At 46.5% G+C, this 27164-nt stretch overlaps 1 protein-coding gene across 1 annotated transcript in view; it reads right to left on the bottom strand.

Moving 5' to 3' along the window:
- Positions 1–296: 296 nt before the first annotated feature.
- Positions 297–27164, bottom strand: part of LOC119390005 (calpain-A) — a 47348-nt gene continuing 20480 nt past the window's right edge. The window contains exons 4-19 of the mRNA XM_037657506.2: positions 22397–22658; positions 20804–20972; positions 19414–19479; positions 17993–18078; positions 17035–17112; positions 8879–9054; positions 8430–8593; positions 6739–6956; positions 6209–6251; positions 5484–5703; positions 4716–4774; positions 4154–4222; positions 2765–2843; positions 1984–2097; positions 551–609; positions 297–439 (exon numbers count right to left, since the gene is read on the bottom strand). Of these exons, the coding sequence (XP_037513434.1) occupies positions 413–439; positions 551–609; positions 1984–2097; positions 2765–2843; positions 4154–4222; positions 4716–4774; positions 5484–5703; positions 6209–6251; positions 6739–6956; positions 8430–8593; positions 8879–9054; positions 17035–17112; positions 17993–18078; positions 19414–19479; positions 20804–20972; positions 22397–22658 (1889 nt within the window). The 3' untranslated portion in view covers positions 297–412. The remainder of the gene's footprint in view (positions 440–550; positions 610–1983; positions 2098–2764; positions 2844–4153; positions 4223–4715; positions 4775–5483; positions 5704–6208; positions 6252–6738; positions 6957–8429; positions 8594–8878; positions 9055–17034; positions 17113–17992; positions 18079–19413; positions 19480–20803; positions 20973–22396; positions 22659–27164) is intronic.

The raw sequence follows: 27164 nt of genomic DNA, 5'->3' as shown, positions 1-27164 counted from the left end.
CGTCCCGATATCTTGCGCGAGCACGTGACGAGAAGCTCATACCGCGTCGTGACATCAGGGTACAGTAGGAACCGAATCTAGCTTTTAAGAACATGTTCCAATTATTTTTCAGGGCGCACTCACGCTTACCAGTACGTTTTCTAGGTTTTCAAAAGCTTGCTTTTTGTTTTGACGCAAAAAAGCGACTACTGAAAACTTTCGTGTCAGTATCCCTTTATTTATATTGCCACACATGGTCTCTACTTAGTCTCCGTTTTGCATTCTCACCATTCTGGCGCGCAGAACACAGACAAACGTCGAAAGTAAAATTATTTTATTTTCCGGCGTTATTATAATGTAGTCCCGCATGCTATAAAGCGACAGCTGGAGCTCGGACATCCGTTTCCGAGTTTAACACCATAGGAGCGGACGCTCAGCAGTACATCGTGTACTTGAGCCACTGAAAAGAAGAGATAAAACAAAAAGCGGAGTAGTTGTGTCAGATGAACACGCCATTCGTCCATTACGATTTTCGTGATCTAAAATTCAGCTTCACAAGTGCGCAACTAACCTCATTCCGACTAACCACCACCTCGTTCTCCTTTTCTGGGTCCCACGCTTCATAAATGTCTGGAAGAAGAAGAAAGGAAAATGACATGAGTCACTTGATATGCGTATATGCAGGGTTTTTCACGTAACAACAACCAAGGTTAAAAAAAAATGTGGTCAACTGCAACTGAATGAAAAGGCGCAGCAAACATTGTCGTTACTAAACCCCTTCTTTCTTTGTTAAATGCGAAGAAAAAAAAAAGAAGTTTGGGGGCGGTTCTCACACAGCTATACCAAAATCGTAGGTATGAATAAAAGAAAAAAAAACGCGAACTCATTCGCAATGCTCATAATGACAAAAACACGAACATGGAGGTGCAGTTTAGCCCTTGGCTTGTTGGCCGCCTACAGCGCCGCCACCGTCAGTTAGGAAAAGGCGAAAAAAGAAGCACGACAATATTGAAAATTGTCACAGTTATCCTTACCCACTCACTTTCTGTCGATGTTACGGCTCTCATTTTACATTCTAAGGCTCGTTGTCACATGATTTAACACGGCAACATGTTGGGGATGATACACGTCATCTGTGTTACGGAGGTTTTCACTAGCGGCGTCAATTACTTCACGGTCTGATATAACCGATAAACCGAAAGCGCTGCTGCGTTAGCGTGGCTTGTACGTGAACATTGGACAGAAATCTGTGTAGTTGGCATAGGTCGGCAAACTTACTCATGAGTCAGGGGCGTAGCCAGCAATTTTTTTCGGGGGGGGGGGGTTCAACCATACTTTATGTATGTTCGCGCGTGCGTTTGTATGTGTGCATGCCTATATACGCAAGCAAAACTGAAAAATTTCGGGGGGGGGGGGCTGAACCCCCCCATACCCCCCCCCCCTTGGCTACGCCCCTGTCATGAGTTCACTCACTCAGACTCACATCGAGCCGGGAGTCTGAGTCTGAGCGAGCCCAGTGAGTAATATTTTGGTGAATTTGAGTCCGAGTGAGTCCGGCATATAAAACTTTTAGTGAGCCTGAGTCCGAGTGAGTACAGTTGAGGAAAATTTTGCTGAGTCTGAGTCCGAGTGAGCTCTAAGGGCAAAATATATTTCATGAGCGAGTCTGAGCGAGCTCCACATTTTTTGCTGACCTATGGTAGTTGGAAAAGAAGCCATATGCTTAAGTAATAGAAGACAACAACCAAGAAGTTTAAGGCAAATTTTACTGGGAAGTTAAAAGCCGTCGTGACGGCTTTACCAAGCGTTTATTACAAATCCATTCGTCATTTCGCAGAAAAAAAAAATGAAACACCCGCGCGTAGTAGGGAGCCAGCTATTTATACGTTGATTTCTGTGGGTCCCGAAACGTCAGGTTTCAGTCCTTGAGTAAAAGCGTTTACTTAAACTGCGTGGTCGGTCTCCTTTATTAGTCGTAGGTTTTAGTTAAAAATTCGTACGCACCGATCATGCACATGAGCTTGACGGCGCAGCCTATGAAATCTGTCAGGCTGATCTTGCGGTCGTGGCCGTAGCGTAGCACGAGGGCCTTCAGCACATGCTGGTTTACGCTGTAGCCTGCGAAGAAATATTACGTCACTAATGATTGCGTTGTTTTCACTAGTTTTTTGTAAAGCATTATTTTCTAATGAGTGTCGGCAGCTGCCTTCGTTAATGACAACGCCTGCATAAGTCAGCCCCTACAGTACCCAAGACATACGATAGTTTGTTTGAAATAAGTTTCCATTGATTCGGACGTGGTCAGGCGTCGTCCCTTTATTGGATGTACGTGACTTCGCAACATTGCAGCTTCGAGGAATTTGGCGCAAACTGACGCCACGAAACATGCCTTTTATTCGTTTATGAAGAGCTAAAAGAAAGCAAGGGGATTGATATTCACGTTTATGTTCGCTTATCCATAAAATAAACAAAGAAAAAGGGGGCGGATGAATGCTATTGGTTCGGCCACTTCGAAGATTTTAATAAATGCTGCAGATTTATTCGCAAGCTATAGTTCCTCTTTCCACAGACTTTATCTCTATCTGGAACTTGTTTCACAATACTGTACCTACAGAAACTGTAATGCTGCGTTCTTTGCTTTAAAAAAATGCAGTTATTTTCGGTGTACGACCGATATACGTCTGTACAAATGTTCTTTCGAGAAACTCCTGAATGTCTCAATTTCCTCACATAAATTGTGCAACAGAAAATGTCAGATTGCTTTGAGTTGCACCCCTCAGCTCACCTGCGGACCGAAGAGCATTTCTTAATGCATACGTGCTGAGGTATCCAGTAGAGCCCTTGTCGTACGATTTAAACGCCTCCTGCAACAAAAGAAAGCACGTAACGGATCGATATTACCGTGAGCATAATTCAAGTCCAATGCACGTCACCTCCAAGCGATTTCCAAATACTACTGTCTTACGCCAGTGGGCTCCTTTTCAACGCCTGTAAATCGTTTTGTTCTATCAGTCTACCCAATCATCTGCGTCCTCTACTGTTTTATCTGGAACAGAGCAGCAAGTTGGGCTAGTTGGTTGATGATCATTCTTCAAAGGTATACTGCGCTAAAAGGAACAAGGACACAGAAAAGGGGGGACAACACATGCCCCCTTTTCTGTGTCCTTGTTCCTTTTAGCGCAGTATACCTTTGAAGAATGTTTTATCTGGGGGCATGGTCATCTACATTACGTGTTACCTGGACTCCTCTGTAAGGTTCACTGAACATGCCCTTTTCAAAAATTTTGGCTACAGGCTGGATGTAGTCGTGGCCATCCAGAAAGTGCCTTGCCGAAAGAATTTTTCGTATTGGTTCAGGATTGAACAACTTAAATGAAATTGAACGGTTATGTGACTATGGATCTCTGAGGCGAGCTTCAGTGCCCATAGTACCTTCCCTTGCTTCGGCTAGTGTCCCCAACTTTCTCCACGGTTGTCCCCGGCAGCGTACTTCCTCCTGATTCTCCCAAGTACCGGAAGCAAGGGAGCACATGATGTTCACGTCACGAGCCGCGTCTTATATTTTGCTTTTTTTTTAATTTTGCACCGCAGAGCATTTCCAGTGGCGGCATTGGCGGTCCTCATTGGATGACGCATCGTCCACCATGGGATGAAGAGCCAATGCCACGCGTCGCGGTCAGTGACGTACAAAGGATCGCTTCTTACGTATGGGGCATGCGTGCGAGTGACTTCTTCCATCTTTCGAAGCTAAGCTCCGCTCCCTCGACAGAAAGTGAGCGTGGTCGTTCGTGTTATTTTTCCACCGTTTTCTTGTCACGCGGAGGTTTTATGCTGCGCAAATACGATCGGCACCAACTGATATTCGAGTCAAGATTCTTTGTTTGCAGTGCCTAAACCTTTTGAACGGGGCATTTAATCTCAACTTCCATCGCTGACTGCGCACTATTCAACTTCCTTTCGCGTTTCTTTGTTATCTTACTAGTTTTCAAGTTTCGAGTTGTACGTTTACAATTTTCGCTTCACGGTGTGTTAATCTCTTGCAAGGTGGTCAGAGTATATCGTCGCTTCGGCATTCCAGCCACATTTTGCATCATTTATGCTGGCCGCGGAATTTTTCGAATGTCATCAATTGTATATACTACTGTTTTCCAAACGAAAGTTCATCATCACTTGCCTTCCACTTCTGAATATGTTTGTGAAGTAAGGCAAACTCTTCCACTGTCAACGTGCCGGTGTAGTCGTCCTGTGACAAAAATGTCAAGGTAACACGAGCAACATTCATTGGTGAAAATGCACAGTTTCCATCAGGGTTGTGGGAGTTTTTCCATAAAAGCTTTTTCTTTCAATGACAGCAGTAATCAGTTTTATTTTTGCTTTCTTTGTGTGAACTCATAACGGGCGCCAAAGCAGTGCCTCGATGGCAGCATGCCTTAACCTAATATCATAAAAATTACTTTATCGGTGAAGTTTTCACTAATTAGCGCGAGTTGCGAGTGTTTAAAGTGGGTGTTTAAACATAAATTTGCGCTTATTAATCATTATTTAAAAGATATTACATTACGTGTGCTACGCAAAGGCTTATGACATGTGGATACATTTGTCGAATTCAATATACGAACAGGCACATTCAGTGTCTAATATAGGCCACATACGTATATGAGGTAATCTTACAGTACTTTCCAAACTGTTTTCCTTCTTTTTTCCTTTATCGCTTTTTTTTTTGCATTGAAGGATACATCAATGAGTGCCACCATGCTTCGGCATATGTCCAAGGAGAAGTCCAAAGGACCACCATCTGAAATTAGAGAAAGATTATTCAGAAAGAGAGAGAGAGAGAAAGAAAGCAAAGACAGGAAGGATAGCAAAGCTCTCCTGATTTGCTACCCTGCACTGGAAGAAAGGGAAGGCTGGTAACTTAATGTATGCCTGTTATCCTAATGAGTTGGTCGCAAAGAAAACCGAGACAGTACGTGGCGTAGCTCGACTTCACTATATATTCTGGTCTCTTTCTATTCTATACTTACCCTTGAGCTAACGGCTGCATTCGTATAATCTAAGATTCAGCATAATTGCCCCCTCGCTGTGCGGTGAGTGTGCTGCTCAAGTGAGTCAATGATATAGCTATATTCGTGAAATAGCGCTTAATGCTATACAGCCAGCCAAATAAATTGATGCCAGTAAGTGTTCGCCCTTTGAGTTCTCTTCCGTTTGTGCATGTCAGCTACCGCACAATAAATTAAGCTTAAGGGATGCACGCGCATTATGTTAAGTGAATAAGGAATGACCAAATCGACTGGTCATCGTTCAGCACTCTTTCTCTCTCTTACAACACTCTTTCCAAGGCGCACGGGAGGGAAGGGGAGTAGCATACTGATAAGGATGAAGCTTCTACACCTATTCCTTATGCAAGCTTCCAAGAGACATGCAACATGCTAAGTGCAGTGGATTAACACCTTCCGTTATTTCTACGAGAGTGATCAAGGGGTGTATACTCCTTAACTTACTCTGCTCGGACACGTTCTTGAGCAGCGTCTTCAGCGCGTTGCAGCAGACGGTGCCATCTTCAGCGGCCACCTCGTTGAATGCGTCCTTCAGGTTCTGGTCGATCTCCTCTTCGCTATCGTCACCGCCGTCTTCGCCCTCTTTCTTGTCACCGTCGATCTCGTTCTCCTCGTTTCCGGTAGCTTTGCCCGGCTTGTCCTTGCCGTCTTCTTTCTCTTTGTCCTGCGCCGTACAGGTAAAACACGTTACAGCCGATAACGTCCTCTAAGTGATGACGCCTTCTCCTCGAAAACGCTCAGTTTTCTATCGTTACCCATGTCCTCGAAATGCAGGCTGTACTGCACTTTGCTCGGTAATATCGAAATGCGAGGTCACTTATATTATTAGAAGCTCTAACTGCCTGTGTTATTAACGCTTCTTCGCACGGGCTTTTTGGTGCTTTTCTTGCAGCCGAAAAAAAAAAGCACGTGAGGTGTTCCATGCTGTAATCGTAATTAAAACATCCTTTCTTTACGGTGAAAGTGCCTTTCCAATTTCTTTGTGTCCATATCAGACGTGTAAAGAAAAAAAAACACACACTCAGAACTCATTTTATTCGCGAGTTTGAGGAGACAGTTCTCCAGCTTATTCAACTGTCTACGAACTGCTGTAGCCAACGATATGGCTTCGTATGATTGCACCAGTTTTCAGAGATCGTGTTCAATGGGGTTCAACCATAGAGACATACCTCGATGGGCTTTGAAATGATGGCAGGTGCTTCGTCATGTTCCCTGAAAGAGAGTGTCATTCATACGGTTTATTACTGCACTGTCGGTAGAAACACGCGGAATTGTTAGTAAGACACAACATGCACCCTTTCTTTATTCGCGTGAAAGTATACGTACTTGCATCTCTGATGAGTTATTACTTTTTAAGCAAAGCTTTAGTGCTCGTTACCGGGGCATTGACAAAGTAAGAAACATTTACAGGATCTTTCTTTATGCCACTTCTCGATTATTTTTTTTTACTCTGGAAAAGATGTAAGAGATTACACTATGTAGCCCTTTTTATATGGTGTATATTGGAACCTTACCAACTAGCCCAATTGTCGACCTTGCTGCTATTCAGCAAACAACAACAACAACAACAACAACAACAACAACAACAGCATTTTAGGAAATATCAAAGGAGGCTTCGGTTATCATCGAACCACGCATACGCGCGGGCTTCACCAAGTTTTCAGATACACATTCACGGTAAAAACGTGCAACTGCTGACCTGCACTGGCACTTCTTTTCAGTGTAGATCCTCAAAAGGAAGTCTCCCGCCTTGTCGGATTCCGCTGTGCACGGAATTATGCAGAAGGTGCCCGGAAGCAGCCGGAACCGGGTGGTGTTTTCGCGGGTAGGGCTCAAGTTTTTGCTTTGGCCCACTTGTCGGTAATCCGCCATGTACTCGATGGTCAACGGCGCCGGGCAGTTGTCGGGGTCTTCGATCTGCGATAAAAGGAAACGATATTCAGGAAAACAGATGCTGCAGTTCACTCCAGGTGATAATGTCTCAATCCAGTGTCGCTACATTTCTCCATGACAAATTAAAAGTTCGAAAGTTTGAGCGGTACATTGCAGTACGTCCCTTTTGCATTATCTTTCTTGCTTACCTTCCGAGTTCCCTCTCTCACACTCCAATGTAGGGTAGCAAACTGAATGTTTGTTCTGAGTAACCTCCCAAACTTTCCTATCTTAATAATAATAATAATAATAATAATAATAATAATAATAATAATAATAATAATAATAATAATAATAATAATAATAATAATAATAATAATTACTATATGATTATGATGAAAATACTTGCATGGCTCTATAAATGTAGCCTATCCCCAGCGCCGATTATCAGTCGCCCTGTGTGCTTCCTTTTACTCCCTGTCTTATTCTCGGTAGTAAAATGTTTCCAAGTCAAAACCAACTAGCAAAACTTTAAGCTTTAACTGCACCACTCATAAGGCTAACTGCATCGGATGCCACAGTTTACCAAAACTTGCTTATTCCGTATGCATGAAGCTTTGGAAAGCGACGGAGAAAGACGGGAGGCGGGCATGCTTGGCGGCACGCCCGCTACTCCGGGTGAGAACGATGAAGAATGACGTGGTATACACAGTCCGAGACAAATACCGAACCGTACAGAAATGAACACCACAACATTCAACAAAATGAGGTGTTTCAGTGAGACCAGTGTCTCTATAGTACAAGCGGTCTAAAAAAAAATAATATCCGGGGTTTTACGTGCAAAAACAACGACATGATTATGAGGCACGCCACAGTGGAGGGCTCCGGAAATTTGGCCACCTGGTGTTCTTTACCGTGCACTGACATCGCACAGTACACGGGCTTCTAGCATTCCGTCTCCGTCAAAATTCGACCGCAGCGGCCGGGATCGAACCCACGACCTTTTGGTCAACATCCGAGGACCATAACCACTGTACCACCGAGGCAGACTACAATAGGCCTATTGTTTTCGAGTGTTCTATATAGGGCGCCTTGGCGACAACAGTTACATTCGGATTATAGAAATCGAGAGTTTTGACTACATTCGGCGGTAATTTTTTTTTTCCAGAGCACCATGCCCTAGCTCAGAGTGCTACGAACGCTGGGCGCGACTGACATGTGAAGAGTTCCGGTCGCGTGAATCCTGCGGCTTCCGCTGTTGGCATGACATCATCGCGATGGCATCCCCAGTGCCTGAGCACACTGTTTGCAACAGCGATTATCTGTTTTCTTTTCTGGCTTACAAACGCTCTGGCGAGTAGCTGAAAACTTCTTCAATGGCACAGATCAAGAACGGTTCCCTGTCATTGCAGTACGAGTCAGAGCACTGTAGCTACCAGCTGAATGTGCCATAAGGATGTTCAAAAGGGATCATCGTTTCAAGCAAAAGTGAAGCGCATGCATGAAACGTGCAACTACCTCGTAGAGTACGAAGCCGATGTTGAGCCACATGTCGTCGTGAACCTGGAAGACGCGACGGTTTTTCTGCAGCAGCGCCACGATGACCGTGCACTCGCCGTCTTGGTCTTCATCGTCCGGCTCGTGAAGAGTGATCATGTACTGCGGATTGGTGGCGAACTTTTCTGCGGGTCAAAGACAGTTATACCTTAGAAGGGTAGCGGTTGGGGCTAGTTGGTGAGTCATGACAATTATTACAGCGTAAAACAGTTATACCGCTTAGTAGTTCGTGTTTCGGTCGGATATTACGATTCTTTGCAAGCACACTAAGAAAAACTATTACTGAACTCCTATAAGTACATATAGAACTCCCATAAGCAATTGGAAGCTTGTTCTTACTTGTGCTTACTTAACGCCACTTTACAACTTGGGCGCAGTTAACACACATTTAGAGTTTTCTCATGGGGTACCATCATTTTCGTCGGCGCCGCCAGCCGTTGTTCCAGGAACCCAGGAGCCTTCAAACTTCGCCACCTCCCACGTTTTCTCCGTGCCGGATTCCTTTATTTCACCAACCGTGGAACCGGGATCGAGATGGCAGAAGTCAATCATCTGGAAATACTTGAGGAAGTCCTCCTCCGAAATCCTGCGTAAATTGCAATATCTTTGTTACCAAGGTGAAAGCCATAATGTGGCTATGTTAGCATTCCCCTCCGCGAGACTTTGAGATAACGCAAAGGCTCGCAAAGATCTCGTAAGGTCTCGAGAGGTCTTGCAAGGCTCCTTCCAAAAACCCGCGTTACCTTCTACCATAGAGCGATGACGTCTCAGCATGACGTCATCTTGTGATGTCATCATGAAGTCACCGGTCGCCAGAATAATGACGTAATCATGATGCCATAATGACGTCACACGTTGACATCACTACATGGCGTCATCAATCGACATCGTCGATCAGTCGAAGGTGGGCCGATCTCGGAGGCTGTGCAACGCCACTTCAGGAGCCGGAAGCTGGAGTGGAGGTGGGAGGAACATTACAATCGAGTGTGAACATACAAGTAATTTATTGTGTGTCTCTCACACTGCGACTCATTACGTCCTGCAGAAAGTCTTATCACCAATTGTATAACAATGCATTGCCAATTGTACAGCAGGCTTCCGCCTTCATACATGTTATCTAGAGTGTAACATGCTGTTCTTTTTTTTTAATTATAATCCGCTTATAATTTTTTTTCTATGATGGCTTAATGCCTGTCTATGACGCTATGGAGCTGGTCATGAAGGCTGTTGGTTTGACTCCCGACTGCGCCGTGCCGCGCATGTATCGATAGGGACTAAATGCATGAAAACATAAAAATATGGTGCGCACCATTACGACGTCTTTCGAAATATATTGTTCAGTTTCTGGACACGAAGCTTCGTCATTTTATTATCGGGCAGCGATTCAAACTGAAAAACATCAAACTCAAACATCATACTGAACGAGATTAGAGTATATTTGGTGGCATTCAGATTGTATGTTTTCTTTGGAGCGCTGCGAAGCTGAGAACCACTATTTGCCGTTTTTGTTACTGAGACGCAATGGACTGTTGTTATATGTGACAGTTATCTTATCGTTCTTATATTGATGCCACCCTCATTTGCCAAAACGGTAAAGGCGTACTTCCTATCCAGCTGTTGATAGAACGAATATAGGATGGGTAAAGGGCGAAGCAGTTTCTGTTAGTGCTTTTCTTTCTCGTACTACACAGTGTCGTCCTGTTGGGATACATGCATATCATGGCGAGACAGTGCGCGTGCTTAGGCGACACACACTAGGACGGCAGCCAGAGCTCTCCTCTCCTCTTACAGGCTCCCTCCTCTCTCCCGTGGCTGCATTTTCGATGGAGGCGAAAATGTCTGAGGCCCGTGTACTTAGATTTAGGTCACGTGAAAGAACCCCAGGTGGTCGAAATTTCCGGTGCCCTCCACTACGGCGTCCCTCATAATCATATCCTGTTTTTGGGACGTTAAACCACAGATATTATGAGACGACGCCCAGTTCAGTAATCGAAAGGTTATATTTCAATGTCCAAAGCGGCGCAGCCCGCGTGACAACGAAGATGATGATTACAATGGTTTCTGTACAGATGAAGATGAACTATATAGTCAGCGCTCACACTATTTTCCCCCTTCGCGAAAGCGAGCAGCAGGTTAAGGGTAGGAACGCCGAATATATGGTTTCAGGCGAGAGACATGAGCGATCTCGGTGCTGCGGCGACGACGATCAGTAGCCGCGCTGGATGGAGCGACGCGATAGTTCACGGCAGATGTCCTTTCCAGCACGGTGTATGGACCGAGATATCTATGAAGAAATTTTTCACAGAGCCCAGGGGTACGAACAGGTGTCCACAGGAGGACTTGGTCGCCTGGACGGAACGAAACAACTCGACGTTTCGCGTCAAAACGGACTTTCCTCTTGTCCTGAATGGTAGCAGTGTTGGCGCGGGCAATTTCACGGCAGCGGGCGACGCGAGCAGCGAACTCTTCTGGAAGGGACGAAGATGGAACAGAGGGCGTGGATAAAAAAAGCCGGCAGATCCCACGCATTGTGGGAATCGATGTAATGCGAAGCAGCCAGCAAAGAGCTGCACACATCGTCTTGTATGTCATTGAGGAAAATGCGTGTCATGATTTTCATGTTAACTCCAATTATTTATGTTCGTCACACAGTAACGTCGCGCAATACCAACTTCGGGGTCGATCAAGCTAGAGAAACGGCCGCCAGCGCCCCATGAGCGTGGCACGCAAGTCATGCTGTACATGACATACGTGTCATGACTTTCATGTTAACTCGTGTTATTATGTTCGTCACATAGTCACGTCGCGCAATACCAATTTCGGGGTAGATCAAGCTAGCGAAACGGCCGCCAGCGCCCCATGAGCGTGGCACGTAAGTCATGCTGTACGCGACATGCGTGTCATTATTTTCATGTTAACTCGTGTTATTATGTTCGTCACATAGTCACGTCGCGCAATACCAATTTCGGGGTAGATCAAGCTAGCGAAACGGCCGCCAGCGCCCCATGAGCGTGGCACGTAAGTCATGCTGTACGTGACATGCGTGTCATGATTTTCATGTTAACTCGTGTTATTTATGTTCATTACACAGTCACGTCACAAGATACCGATTTTGGTGTATATCAAGCTAGCGAAACTGCCGCCAGCGCTCCATGAGCGTGGCACGTAAGTCATGCTGTACATGACATGCGTGTCATGATTTTCATGTTAACTCGAGTTTTTATGTTCGTCATACAGTCACGTCGCGCAATACCAATTTCGGGGTAGATCAAGCTAGCGAAACTGCCGCCAGCGCCCCATGAGCGTGCCACGTAAGTCATGCTGTACATGACATGCGTGTCATGATTTTCATGTCATCTCGTGTTATGTTCGTTACACGGTCAGGTCGCAAGATACCAATTTTGGTGTGTATCAAACTAGCGAAACGGCCGCCAACGCACCATGAGCGTAGCATGTAAATCATGCTGTACATGACATACGTGTCATGATTTTCATGTTATGACCTGTCATTTATGTTCGTCATACAGTCATGTTACGCCATACCAATTTTGGTGCACATTCGATGAACCAAGCGACCAGGAGAGCACAAAGTCGTAGGCGGCTAGATAGATAGATAGATAGATAGATAGATAGATAGATAGATAGATAGATAGATAGATAGATAGATAGATAGATAGATAGATAGATAGATAGATAGATAGATAGATAGATAGATAGATAGATAGATAGATAGATAGATAGATAGATAGATAGATAGATAGATAGATAGATAGATAGATACGCTCAAAGTCGCAGAAGTTCGCTAAGAAATGCTTCGCATTTAAAATGTGGTGTCCAGAACAAAAGTCGGTTCACGGCCAAACACGAGGAAAAACGGGCTGTAATTCGTCGTGCGTTGTATGGCAGTATTATATGCAAACGTGACGAAAGGGAGTACAGTGTCCCAGTTTTTGTGATCTGGCTGAACATACATGGATATCATGTCGGACAAAGTTCGGTGAAAACGCTCTGTAAGACCATTTGTTTGCGGATGATATGCTGATGTGGTCTTATGTACGGTGTTAGAGGCCTCGAGGACTTCAGCAAGAACATGGGAAAGAAATGTCTTGCCACGGTCACTAAGGAGAACACGAGGGGCACCGTGGCGCAAAATAATGGCGCGCAGGACAAAATCGGCTACTTCCGAGGTAGCACCAGAGGGAAGAGCTGCCGTCTCCGCGTAGCGAGTGAGGTGGTCCACGGCAGTAACAATCCAGCGGTGACCGGCTGGCGTAAGCGGGAGGGGTCCGTATAAGTCGATGCCCACGAAGTCAAAGGGAGCGGACGGGCACGGCAGAGGATGTAAAGGGCCTGCGGGAAGAGATGTGGTACGTTTTCGGTGTTGGCATGACGCGCAGGAACCGACGTACTTCGCCACACTTGTTGAGAGGCCAGGCCAAAAGCACCGAGTTTTGACGCGCTCGTAAGTCTTGTGAAAACCCAAGTGGCCAGCTGTCGGGTCGTCGTGCAGGGCTTGTAAAACCTGGAGACGAAGTGAACGAGGGACGACTGGAACCCATTGGTTACCGAGAGGGTGTTAAATGTGCCTACATAACGTTCCATCTCGAAGTTTAAAACGTTCAAGCTGTCGTCTTAAGCGGCTGTTGGGGGCACGGGATAAGCCAGTAAGCCGATCGATGATTGTGCGGCAGTATGTATCTGCATGTTGGAGCGAGGTGAGATCTGTGGATGAAAGAATGTCTACTGAGGCAACGGACTCTTTCGGACTACCGGCCGTCTGCTTGGTCACTTGGCTGGTCGGTGGTGAACAGATTGAAGGCGACACTTGGGCGCTTGGCGAGAGCGGGCACCGCGACAAAGCGTCAGCATCTTGGTGTTGCCGACCCGACCTATATGTGACACTGTAGTCATACTCTTGCAAACGCAGTACCCAGCGGCCAAGGCGTCCCGACAAATTCTTGAGAGACGATAACCAACACAGAGCATGATGGTCAGTGACGATTGTGAAATGCCGGCCGTATAAATAAGGGCGAAACTTTTGTACGGACCACACGACGGCGAGGCATTCTTGTTCGGTGATGCTGTAATTTCGCTCAGCAGGAGAAAGAGTGCGGCTCGCGTAGACCACGACTTGTTCTTCGGAAGCGTGGTTCCGCTGCAGCAGGACGGCACCGATGCCATGTCCACTTGCGTCAGTGTGTAGGACAGTAGACGCTGCAGGGTCGAAATGCCGAAGCACTGGCCGCGATGTGAGGCATCGCTTGAGAGTGTGAAAAGCGGCTGCGCATTCATCCGACCAGACAAAAGTTGTGCTCGCGGTCAAAAGCTTGTGCAAAGGAGCTGCAATAGTGGCGAAATCACGCACAAAGCGGCGGAAGTACGACGCTAAGCCGAGGAAGCTGCGAAGGTCTTTAGGTGTGGTTGGTGTAGGAAAGTGCAGTACTGCAGCAACCTTGTCGGGATCGGGCTCAATGCCATGTCTGCTGACAACGTGACCTAATACTTTGATGCTGCGGCTGGTAAACCGACACTTCTTAGTGTTTAGCTGGAGACCGGCCTTAGCTAGACAGGTCAGAACTTCGTCTAGCCGTTCCAGGTGCTGTGAGAAGCTGGACGAAAAGATGACGATGTCGTCCAGGTAGCAAAGGCAGGTCTTCCATTTTAATCCACGCAGTACCGTATCTATCATTCGTTCGAATGTGGCTGGGGCATTGCAGAGGCCAAAAGGCATTACATTGAATTCAAAGAGTCCATCAGGTGTGGCAAATGCAGTCTTCTCTTTATCGGACTCGTGCATCGGGATCTGCCAATAACCAGAGCGCAAGTCGAGGCTCGAAAAGTACTCGGCACCTTGTAAAGTATCAAGAGCGTCGTCGATCCGAGGCATAGGATAGACGTCCTTATGAGTAATATTGTTCAGCGCTCTATAATCGACGCAAAATCGCACCGAGCCATCCTTTTTTTTAACGAGCACAACAGGAGAAGATCACGGGCTTGCCGAAGGCCTGATAATGTTGCGTGCGAGCATATCGTTGACTTGTTCTTCTACAACTTTGCGTTCAGAAGCTGATACACGTTAAGGGCGGCGACGAATGACACGAGATCCGTCTGTGTCGATGCGATGAGCGGCCACTGTTGTTTGACCCAGGCCATCGGAACAAACGTCAAAGCAAGCGTTGTGTTTCATTAATATGGTCAGCAAGGCATCAGTCTGGGTCGGATTGAGATCTGTACTCAAAGTGGCCTTTAGAGCACGCGATGAACCTTCCGCGGGCGTACTCTGTGGAAATGACGAGTCAGTTGAAACAGTAACGACACATACGGGTGCGTCTTCGGTAATGCTGGCAACAGTAGTCCCCTCTGGCAGCAGTAGGGCTTCTGGCGTCGTGTTGTAGGCGGTGATGCTTGCGTAACCACGTGTGAACCGCACTAGACAAGATGCGATGGCGATGCCTCGAGAAATACAGCGCTGGCAAGGTGTAACCACCGCGTCGCCATCTATAACGTCTCGTGACCTGATCGTAAGTACACGTTCTTGCCCTGAAGGCAGGAGAAAATCCGCAGCTGTGACAAGGTTGGGCGGTGAAAAATCGGCAGCAGAAGAAAGCTCAGTGTCCGTAATACGAATGAGAGGTTGACCGCACGAAATGACAGCCGACGAAGCCGATAGGAAGTCCCAGCCTAAGACTATCTGATGAGCGCATGAAGAAAGCACAGCCAGCTGTACATGATGGCGGACTCCGTCGATGAGAACGCGCGCAGTACACTGTCCGGTCGGGCAAATCGGATTGTCATTAGCGCCGCATAACAGGGGACCGACATAAGGAGTTTGCACTTTCCGTAGACGAAAACACAATTCGCGGTTAATGACTGAAATTGCGGCCCCAGTGTCTACAAGGGCGTCAACACAAACACCTTCCACACAAACAGGCAGTAAATTTGCTGGGCGAGACGGAGGAGTTGTGACGTTTCGACAACGAGCAGTTTCCCCTCCAAAAATTGCAGCTTCTAGTTTTCCGAGTGGCTGTCCAGAGAGATCGGAGCAGGACGCAAGGGTGATGTCGTACGCCGAAATGGTGACGGAGAACGGCGGCGAGGTGAACGAGAAGGACGAGGCATGGCTTGGGACAGTGGAGGTGAGGGCGACCGACGTGAGGAGGATGGATACGGTGCTGGAGCGTAGGCATCAGATCTTGGGGCAAAGTCTCTTTCATAAGCAGAATAGCCACGTCGTTCATCCTGCTGACGGCGGCGGCAGAAACGGGATATATGGCCCCGTATGCCACAGTAGAAACAGACGGGGCGCGAAGGACGCCAGGTAGAGTAGTGTGGTTGCACTGGTGCCTGTGCTGCCATCGACGCCAGATGGTCGCACCCAACGTCCACAGGCGCAGATGAGATTGGTGCAAGGGCCCGTGATGCAACTTCTGCGTACGAAGGCATGCGAAAGGGTACAGGAGACGGGGCATGCGCGACGCTTGTCATCGATGCCAGTTCGTCCTTGATAATTTCACGCAGGTTGGGAGGAGGAGAGCGGACAGGCGAAGTGGCTGTGTTGCCCGGAACAAGGCCGTGAAGTTCCTCTCTGACAATGGTGCGGATCAGGGCTCGCAATTCATGTTCACCAGCAAAACGAGCGTCAGAGGAGGCGTGTGGAAGGCGCATGGAATAGAGCACGTCCAGGCGTTGGCATGTGGTGATTATGTCCTGAACTGCATTTGGGCTCTGAATGACGAGAGCATTGAAGGCCACAGAGTTCACGCCTTTTAGTATGTGACGGATGCGATCGGCCTCCGTGATGTCACTTTGGGCACGGCGACAGAGAGCCAGAACGTCTTCAATATACGACGTATCTGATTCGTCGGGCCCTTGGATGCGGGTTGCGAGCTTCTGCTTCGCTACCTGAGAGCGTCCTGCAGATGTACCAAATATCTGACGGAGTTGTGCCGTGAAGGCTGCCCAATCAGGAAAGCCACTTTCATGGTTGTAGAACCAGGTTTTAGCCACTTCCCTGAGGTAAAAAGGAACGTAGCGTAGTTTGTGGGCCTCGTCCCAATAATTACAAACACTGGTTCTGTCATAATTATCGAGCCACTCCTCGACGTCTTCACCGCGAAGGCCGGAAAATACCGGAGGGTCTCGTTGCGACGTACTCACTGTGTAGTTAGGCCCAACTGGCTGAGCAGAAGCGGTTGCGGCAGCGGAGGCGTTGTTTTGTGCCATCACTGTCGTTTGCGAGCACAACCGTCGACCAGACCAGAGCTCCAGGGGTGACCGGTAGAGCAAGAGGACGTGGGAACCACAGCACTCTCCACCACTTATGAGACGACGCCCAGTTCAGTAATCGAAAGGTTATATTTCAATGTCCAAAGCGGCGCAGCCCGCGTGACAACGAAGATGATGATTACAATGGTTTCTGTACAGATGAAGATGAACTATATAGTCAGCGCTCACAATATTATTATTATTATTATATTATCTCTCACTCCGCACGTTCATTTTTGAAAATACAGAAAACCTGGACACGCTTTGCGTCCCACATTCTCGCCAAGTATGCCCGACTCACCAGAACTCGCCGTCTTCTTTGATCACGAGTCCCAACTCCTGTCGTTTTTCTTCGCTCACGTTGGTCCACTTTTTTGACCTGCAATGATTACATGTCATGGCGACTGACCGTCCAGCAGCGCCTACGGCGACATACGAGCAGAAGAGAACAAAAAAAAATTATTCACAACTCAATCGCGGGATCGACATTGAATGAAGACGTGACCCGCCATCACTGGCGTAGCCAGAGGGGAAGAAGGGGGGGGGGGGGGTTCAACTCTCCCCACCCCCGAAAATTTCCAATTTTGCAGGTCTGTCTATGCACGCACCCATACAAACGCACGCACGAACCATAAAGTATAATTTAACACCCCGAAACACCCCGAAAAATTTTTCTGGCTACGCTCCTGGCACGCCACGATAGCTGAGCAGGCAAGGTGTCGCAATACTGAACACAAGGACACGGGTTCGATTGCCAGCCATGGCGGCAGCATTTCGATGTGGGTGAATTGTAAGAACACCAGTGTACTTAGAGGTAAACATGGAACTACGTTGCTGGAATTAACCACGCGTGAACACACTTCCAAAATTTCACCACCACAATGTCTCACTTATTATATGTGCCTCCCTAAATGTGTGGTTAGTTCCGCATCCAAACACCGTATACAATACCTTAAATAGAATAAACATTGAGATCCTTTTTACTATACTATAAAAGTAATCCTGCACTATTTCATGTCCAGGAATTCCGGGGATTGACCCTCGGGCAATTTATGAAAACTTCACCGCAGTGCATCAATGTAGCTCAACAGGCAGAATGCCAAATTAAAATATTTTGAACTATTGCCGCACTTCTACATATTTCAGTAAACAATGGCCACAGGTTGCTGTCTTCTAAACGAGCTTCACGATTGGTTTTAGTGTCTCCTAGATTAACTGTGATAAAAACGTCAAATGTATAACAAGAAATCAACGCATACTTGTCAGACCAAGCGCCTTTCCACTCTCCACTTCCCCACGGGTTTCGTATGCGAACAATTCGCTCCTCCCGTCCGTCCACTGTCACCTAAGAAGAACGTCGACAGAGTCATGTAATAATGGCTAACTGATTGACAGATTTATTAATATACGATTAGAAAACATTGTGAAAATTTGTGAAAATCGGGACGTGGGAAGAAAAAAGGACGTGACCAGCGCAAGCGCTAACCATATGAACTCAATTACTGAAGAAGCAAAACGCCAGGAAACATGCAAGAAAGAATTGCGAACACGCCAGTCATTGTCACCTGTGAATCTTAACGCATGTAGATTCCCAGGATTTGGGGACATCTGTACGTGGCGCCATCTTTTGGCGGCAGCAACGGCGTCCTGCCGTAACTGAATGGGAAATAGGCAAAAAAAAATCATATCTGACCAAAAAGCTAGTTACCGAGAAAGACTCCCGGTTCTGTACAAAGAGACCCCTGGAATGTTTTGGTAAAATTACAGTATCGCACTACAAAGCGTGTGGCTTCCCAGGACAGTTGAACACCACCCATGAGAAACGCATGGGGTCGCATTGTAAAGTATTAAACACTCAGGGAAGCCACGTGATTTGTTGTGCGACACTGCAATTTTACCAGAGTGTTCCGGTTGGTCTCTGCTCTATAGAACCTGGAGTCCTTTTTGGTGACTAGCTTTTTTTGTCAGATACGATTTTTTTCGCCTATTTCCCCTTCAGTTACGGCTGGCCGTCGCTGCCACCGGTGAGAGATGCACGCGACCCCAAATGCACGTGTCCCCAAATCCTGCTCATAGATAGTTGTTAACCAGTCTCCACGTTCGCCAGACCCCATATCCCTGTGTTAACGACATCCGCCTTCACTCCGCCGGGAGAGTATTTTCACGTGTTTGGGCAGTTGTAAATGCGAAATCATTCCTTCGATACTTTGGCCCGAGTAGTCTTGTAACTGGCCTCGGTACGGTTGATATACGTAGCCCCGTCTGAACTATGCCTCTACATATGCGCTGGTCGGCGGATCCGTTCTCTGTGACATTACACAGTAAGTAGACAAGTGGCACGTATGGGCGTCGGCAAGGGGTTGCAAAAGCGGCACTTGCCCCCTTTTGGGCACTTGCCGCTAAAGAACGTGTCTAAACGCTGCGTATTCACTTCGTCCAAGTAATAAAGTCAGCTGAGTTCCTTGCCGCGTTTTCTTTTTTTCACTCGAGCAAAGTAATCACATGCATGACATCAACGTCGCACCTGGAAAAACGTAAACAACTGACGTACAGATGACCCAACTTTGTGTGAGATAAAATAATTGCAATGCATTCAGCATTAACATAAATGTCTCCATCAAAGAACCTTGGTGTTTATCGTTTCCCGCAATATGTTAAGTACGAATAACCTTTTTTTTACCTGTGTGGCACCAGTGACGCTGTACTCGTGAAAAGCTTGTAGTCCTTTCTTGCCTTTCTCTGATTCCTGCAAAGAGACAGAAAATTGCAGTGTTTGTAGACCGTATACGATAAGTGGAAGCAGAACATGAACATCTGTGGCTTTCTTTTTACAATATTTTTTGTAATGACCGGGCATTTCCTTGGTTGACATGCCTGTCGTTCCTCTTTTGTTTCGTTTTCTCTGAAAATCCAATCAGCTTCGCAATCCCATACATTTTCCTTCTCTAGCCTTGGACCAGGATACCCTTCATATACTATAGCAAGATTTCTTGCCAGGTAAAACAAGTTCTTTCACGCTCACAACAGTACGTACTCCTTTATACATTGTCGTGCGTTAAGAAAGTGAAACAAAAATAAATGTGAACGAAATTCAACACGGTAATTACAGAAGGAGGGATAAGCGTGCAATCCTAAAAAAATGGCTGTTATTTGATGCACCGTTGCTTTCCACTCATTATCGAATTGCACAAGAGCACACGAAAAACGATAGACACTCGAGATATTGTCATCCATGCGCCTACCTCACTGGGCTCTCTATTTACATGAATTAAATCGGGGGGGGGGGGGGGGGGGGGGGGGGTAGAAGTACGGGAACTACAATATAATTACGAGGCACGTCATAGAGAGACTACGGAAACGTCGCATGATCCTTTATGCATTCACCTAAGACGACACGACGGTGAAAGCCATACTCTTCTTCCTTTTCTCCTTCTTTTGTTCTTAGTAGATTGTATTAATTCCCCTCCCGAACACACGCGCCTTTTCGTCTTCCTTGTTGCGCCGTTCTGAGGCCATGCATCTGTACCAACTCGCCCAATTGTCAGTGCTATTAATTCCCCTCCCCACTCCCTCACACGAAAGCTTTCTACACCTAACGTGGTTTTGCACTGCCCCTGGCATCGGAGGTCATGGAAGCGTTTTGCACCTCACATGGTCTTGGAGTGCCTCCGGCATCGGCCCACCTTTCACCAGGCGGAGATGCCATGTGAATATGTGATCATATAACGTCACACAATGTGACGTCATGATGAAGTCACACTATGATGACTTCTTGCATCACTTCGTGTTGACGACGCCGCCGCCGCCGCCGGTCACTTTTCGCGTTTGTTGAGCCATCTAAGGCTTTCGCCTTAATAATCATGGGCTCCCGAGGTTTTATAACTTGTACCTAAACCTGTGTACGCAGCTGTTTTCACATTTTGTCCTACATCAAAATGCTGCCTCCTGGGCCGATAATCAAAACCCCTGCCCTCGAACTTAGCAGCGCAGCAGGTAAGCTGGTAAGCTGTCACGGCGTGTCACAACAGGCTCTCTGAAGTTCAAATAGAGAAAAAAGAAAATGGACTTACGACGATGGAACACGTGATGAGCGATTTCCTCGCCAGTGCCTTCTGAATAATCTGGAACAAATTCTTGGGCGGGTGCTCGAGCATAAGCTGCTCCGTGAGGCCTCCCGTGAAGGTGCCCAGGGCTTCGTTGCCGCTACCTCCAACCAGGGCAGCGTAACCACCGTGAAGCCTGCACAGCGTGTGCATTTGCGAACATTTGCCTTTAAAGGGATGCAAAAACCCAAAAAGGAGAATAAAAGATGTACACAGGACAAGCGCTTTCTCGCAAGTGACATGTTTGCTTGGTCGTACATCCGGCTTTACCAAAAGGGAAACGATGCATGTCGTATATATATATAGCGAAATTTCCCGCCAACAGTACGTACAGTGCGCAGCCTCATGCAGAGTCGCACGTACGAGTGAAATGTGTCAGCTCCCTCAGGGAAACGGTCTATACGTAGGGCACTAGACTAGTGCAATCTACAATTCTAGGTTAACATTTCGTTCATTACTGCTAGTCTACTGCTATTATTATTATTATTATTATTATTATTATTATTATTATTATTATTATTATTATTATTATTATTATTATTATTATTATTATTATTATTATTATTATTATAACAATAACAAAACGCCCGAGAGATGCTTATCAGACTGGCAGTCTGGACACGTTGGTATTCCATCATGAACGGCATGTTCACGGTGAAGTTTCTTCTTTATGCGACATCAGGTTCGCGAATAATGTCTCCTATAGAGCCATGAGTTACGGCAGAGTAAATGTGTGCTAGCCTCCACACCTCCCACCCCCACTACCCTTCCGCCGGCCACCATGTACTTGCAGCTCACGTCGATTGGATGCTGCCCCATTTCTACTGGCTCATGGGAAACCTACGCCTCTGTGCACGTCCATTACTTCGTTTCTGCGCCAAATCAAAGTGGGCAAGGACCCAAACAGACGAAACGTGCATGTACAAACGTACAAGTGTATTGCGCTTGCGCACTTTTCGCCTTTCTGTGTCCTTGTCCACTTTGATTTGGCGCAGAAACGAAGTTATGGATCACCGACACCTACAGCTCAAACCAGGGTTCTGCCCATGGTGGGCGGTGGTGGAAATGCCACCCACCGATCGGCTTCACCGCCCATCACTTTCGGTACACCGCCCATCGCTTCAATTGTCCGTTGAAATGCGCGCCTGAGGAACCAATAATTAGCAACTCTGCGTGCGCGAAGCCACCGAGACGTGCCTCCCGCTACCTGGTTATGTAAAGAGGAGTCTGAACAGGAGGCCTTATGGATAAAAAAATTGCCAACTCCAATGCCAGCACTTGAACACACGCGCCCTTGCTTCTGTTACCTACGCGCGTCATGGATGCCACAAATGCGCGGCCAGAACTCAAATGTGGATGTGTGTCGAAATACGGGAGGGTTGAAAGCTTCAATCCCGTTCTCAAAATGTCCGCCCCTGAAAAATTTCCGAGGAGAATCCTGGCCCAAAACCACACCCTACAATGTGTACGTCCATCTGTATTCTTTATATATACTTATAAACAGCAAGAAGACAGCAAGAATCTTTCATCCAGCAGTGGTGCTCTGAAATATAGGCTCACTTGGCATAGGCTTTTTCCAGGAGAGCGCTCCAGAACTCGTTGCTCGCGCTGGATGAGACGAAGGCGAGCGTTTTTTCGTCTTCCCGGTAAGGGAGCCTGTCGTCGATCACGATGTCGATCCATCGGTTGGCCTTCCACAGACGGAAGTGGAAGATGCCGGCGTACTTGTCCTTCTCGAAGCTCTGGCCCTCGGGCACCACGTTGTTGAAGAGGTCCTTGTGCAGGGTCAAAGTGGCCATGGATGCCAGAACCCAGCAGTTGCCTGGCAATATTAATGATGGTTTTTTTTTTAAACTATATGTTGCTTAGGAGATGTTGGCGCTTTTGTGTAGCGCCGGCTACTTATTTTCACAGATGATATATAATTCATGAAAATCACGGCAGTGAAGAAAATTACAGAAAAGAGCACTTTGGGAGAGTTTGTGTAAGTCAGTCAAACCATAAAAGTTATCACGTATTCACTAAGTCCATTCCCGTTGTGACACAAAAAATTTCTTTCTGGTGTAGCGATTAGTGTAGTTCTAAATCCAGCGACAAATGCAGCTCCACTACTGCAAAACCTGAGAAAGTGCGTAGCGCGGGCACCCAGCGATTATCGTTGCGCTGTTGTTAGTCTCTCTCTATGAATGATCTCTCGCAGGAGTTCGTAACACAGGCGCAGAAGAAGCGCCGGTGGGAGGAGCAACGGCGTGCCTGGCGAGGCGGTGGCGCCCTCTCTTGCGCGGCGCGGGTGTCAGCCGCACGTTTTCGAAGCGTTTTTAGTGATCTTAAGCTAATTTTGGGATTATTTCTTGGTTACTCTTGTTAATTGTATTATTTTAGATCTTGTTCGTTTATTTTAACGTGGTTTTGAGCATTGCTAGCCTCGTTTTAGGACTGTATTGACCATGATACGGACATACGAGCGCTATGGGACGGGGACATAGACAAGAGGTACACAGGACAGGCGCTCAACTTTCAACTGAGGTTTATTGAGCAGACATGTAAAATTTATACAAGCAACCAGCTAGGGCGATAACAACTGTGAATCATCCACCCGATAACAAAAGTGCCAATACCTCACCAAAAAACCGCGTCATGGCCACGCACCACGCCGAATCAAGTACCTACCGCTCAAAGGCGTTAGAAAACGTCCGATATTGAAGACCGCGACACACTTACATATGAAAAAAAATATATATATATATACCTGGAAAGACGCATGCGCACTCAAGAAACCTTAACATCAAAATCAAGCCTTAACATCGAAACCCAAAAGAAGCAGGCGCCATCAAAACTGAACAGGCCATCAACGAACCATCCTAGCAATGAGGAAACAAACTACCCCACCGTCGGACAAAAAAGAAATGTGGTCTACAGAATCTGCACATATGCTCAACGGAACTCCTAAAAACCTGACCACGAGCCGCGTAAGTAAAATAAACAATTTTCCCCTAACACCATAAAAACCAAAACAAAACTTGAACACATAAGATCCGCGTCAAAAACCATAAGAAAACAATAGGTCATTAACAATGCTTAAAAAACAAGGAGCTGCGTCAGAAAACAGTGGTAAACGAAGTTTAAAAAAACAAAACAAAACACTCAATCCTATAAACAAAGACAACAGCACAAAACATCTACGCCAAAGAATGGTAGCTTACAAATAACCTTCTAGGAAGGCGAGTTCCTTGTCACAGAGTGTGATAGAAGGTACACTGATACACTTATCACCAGACTTGTGAATGTGGTATGCTTCCACGATTTCCCTTTCTGTTCTGTCATGAGAACGCTTAAGGAAATCAGTGCGCGCAAACTCCGGGCTGCACCCACACCTTTTACAATGCTCCGAAAGGTGGCCACCAGCGTTATTCTTGATTGACAAACTATGCTCTCTCGCCCTTTCATTGAAACATCTCCCCGTTTGCCCTATGTATACTTTATCGCAGCTCAAAGGAACGCGGTACACAACGTTCGCCGCGCATGCGGTGAACTGAGTGGCATGCCGCTTGGAACACTGCATGCGACCACCCTTAGAAGTGAGAGAGCAAATTTTTGATAGTTTGCACGGCGCTGAAAACACAACATTGACATGGTACTTCGAGATAACTTTTTTCAAATTATGGGAAATGCGATGGATATAAGGAACAGCTAGAGTTTTCTGTATTTCGTCAGTCCCATTGTTAGTTGTACAAGTGCGCTTCATCTTCTGCAGAAGGGACTCACAAACACTGCTGACCAACCACGGTGGGAACTTAGCTGCTTTTAGACGGTCAACCTGGATTTCAAGCGCTTTTTTCATTTCATGTTGACAGGATTTTTCCAAAGCCGCTTTCACACATGTCGTGGCGATCCCCCTTTTGATAAGCTTGGAGTGGGCACTGTCAAACGGCAACAAACCTTTCTTGGACCTGGGATTATACATCCAGCATAAATGATCTGGCTTGAAGATAAGTTTTAAATCTAAAAATTGAATGGAGTTCCGCTCTACCGATTCCCAGGTGAACTTAAGACCCTCTGCAGATCTTTCGAATAGGTTCAATATGCCTGCAGTAATATTGTCAGGAACCGGTCCTTCTACGTCACTGAATATCAGCAGGTAATCATCCACATATCTGAATGCTTTAACAACCTGAAAATCGCCAAGTTTAGGTGCGATACGCTTGTTTACACAGGATAGAAAAATGTCGCACAAAACAGGTGCGACTGAAGACCCAATACATATTCCTGATTTTTGCACAAAATGTTGACCTTTAAAGCTAATAGCGGTCGACTCAAGGTAAAACTCGAGAATTGAAAGGAAGCTGTCACTGCTCACCCCCGTTGCGTTCTGGAATTCAATCTCACCGGTCCCGTCAATCACATCACGTAACGCACAGAACAGTCCCGCGTGAGGGATGGAATAAAACAGTTCCTCGACGTCCACGGACAGCCCGGTGGAGCCGGACACATCACTGAGACCTTTGATGATGTCAAGTGAACTTCGCACTAGGAAGGGGTCTTCTATCACCAGAGAACTCAGGTGCTCCTGTAAATACCGGCTCACAAGGCCTTGCCAGGATCCCTTTTCTGTGACGATCGTCCTAAGCGGACATTCCGGCTGAAACAAGTGCCTTGGAAGCCTTCTTCACAGGCAAAACGCACAAGCCGGAATGTCCGCTTAGGACGATCGTCACAGAAAAGGGATCCTGGCAAGGCCTTGTGAGCCGGTATTTACAGGAGCACCTGAGTTCTCTGGTGATAGAAGACCCCTTCCTAGTGCGAAGTTCACTTGACATCATCAAAGGTCTCAGTGATGTGTCCGGCTCCACCGGGCTGTCCGTGGACGTCGAGGAACTGTTTTATTCCATCCCTCACGCGGGACTGTTCTGTGCGTTACGTGATGTGATTGACGGGACCGGTGAGATTGAATTCCAGAACGCAACGGGGGTGAGCAGTGACAGCTTCCTTTCAATTCTCGAGTTTTACCTTGAGTCGACCGCTATTAGCTTTAAAGGTCAACATTTTGTGCAAAAATCAGGAATATGTATTGGGTCTTCAGTCGCACCTGTTTTGTGCGACATTTTTCTATCCTGTGTAAACAAGCGTATCGCACCTAAACTTGGCGATTTTCAGGTTGTTAAAGCATTCAGATATGTGGATGATTACCTGCTGATATTCAGTGACGTAGAAGGACCGGTTCCTGACAATATTACTGCAGGCATATTGAACCTATTCGAAAGATCTGCAGAGGGTCTTAAGTTCACCTGGGAATCGGTAGAGCGGAACTCCATTCAATTTTTAGATTTAAAACTTATCTTCAAGCCAGATCATTTATGCTGGATGTATAATCCCAGGTCCAAGAAAGGTTTGTTGCCGTTTGACAGTGCCCACTCCAAGCTTATCAAAAGGGGGATCGCCACGACATGTGTGAAAGCGGCTTTGGAAAAATCCTGTCAACATGAAATGAAAAAAGCGCTTGAAATCCAGGTTGACCGTCTAAAAGCAGCTAAGTTCCCACCGTGGTTGGTCAGCAGTGTTTGTGAGTCCCTTCTGCAGAAGATGAAGCGCACTCGTACAACTAACAATGGGACTGACGAAATACAGAAAACTCTAGCTGTTCCTTATATCCATCGCATTTCCCATAATTTGAAAAAAGTTATCTCGAAGTACCATGTCAATGTTGTGTTTTCAGCGCCGTGCAAACTATCAAAAATTTGCTCTCTCACTTCTAAGGGTGGTCGCATGCAGTGTTCCAAGCGGCATGCCACTCAGTTCACCGCATGCGCGGCGAACGTTGTGTACCGCGTTCCTTTGAGCTGCGATAAAGTGTACATAGGGCAAACGGGGAGATGTTTCAATGAAAGGGCGAGAGAGCATAGTTTGTCAATCAAGAATAACGCTGGTGGCCACCTTTCGGAGCATTGTAAAAGGTGTGGGTGCAGCCCGGAGTTTGCGCGCACTGATTTCCTTAAGCGTTCTCATGACAGAACAGAAAGGGAAATCGTGGAAGCATACCACATTCACAAGTCTGGTGATAAGTGTATCAGTGTACCTTCTATCACACTCTGTGACAAGGAACTCGCCTTCCTAGAAGGTTATTTGTAAGCTACCATTCTTTGGCGTAGATGTTTTGTGCTGTTGTCTTTGTTTATAGGATTGAGTGTTTTGTTTTGTTTTTTTAAACTTCGTTTACCACTGTTTTCTGACGCAGCTCCTTGTTTTTTAAGCATTGTTAATGACCTATTGTTTTCTTATGGTTTTTGACGCGGATCTTATGTGTTCAAGTTTTGTTTTGGTTTTTATGGCG

This window comes from Rhipicephalus sanguineus, chromosome 4, assembly GCF_013339695.2.
Source record: "Rhipicephalus sanguineus isolate Rsan-2018 chromosome 4, BIME_Rsan_1.4, whole genome shotgun sequence".
Taxonomy (NCBI): domain Eukaryota; kingdom Metazoa; phylum Arthropoda; class Arachnida; order Ixodida; family Ixodidae; genus Rhipicephalus; species Rhipicephalus sanguineus.
Note: the sequence above shows the minus strand (reverse complement) of the source record. Positions and strands in the feature narration are given on the sequence as shown.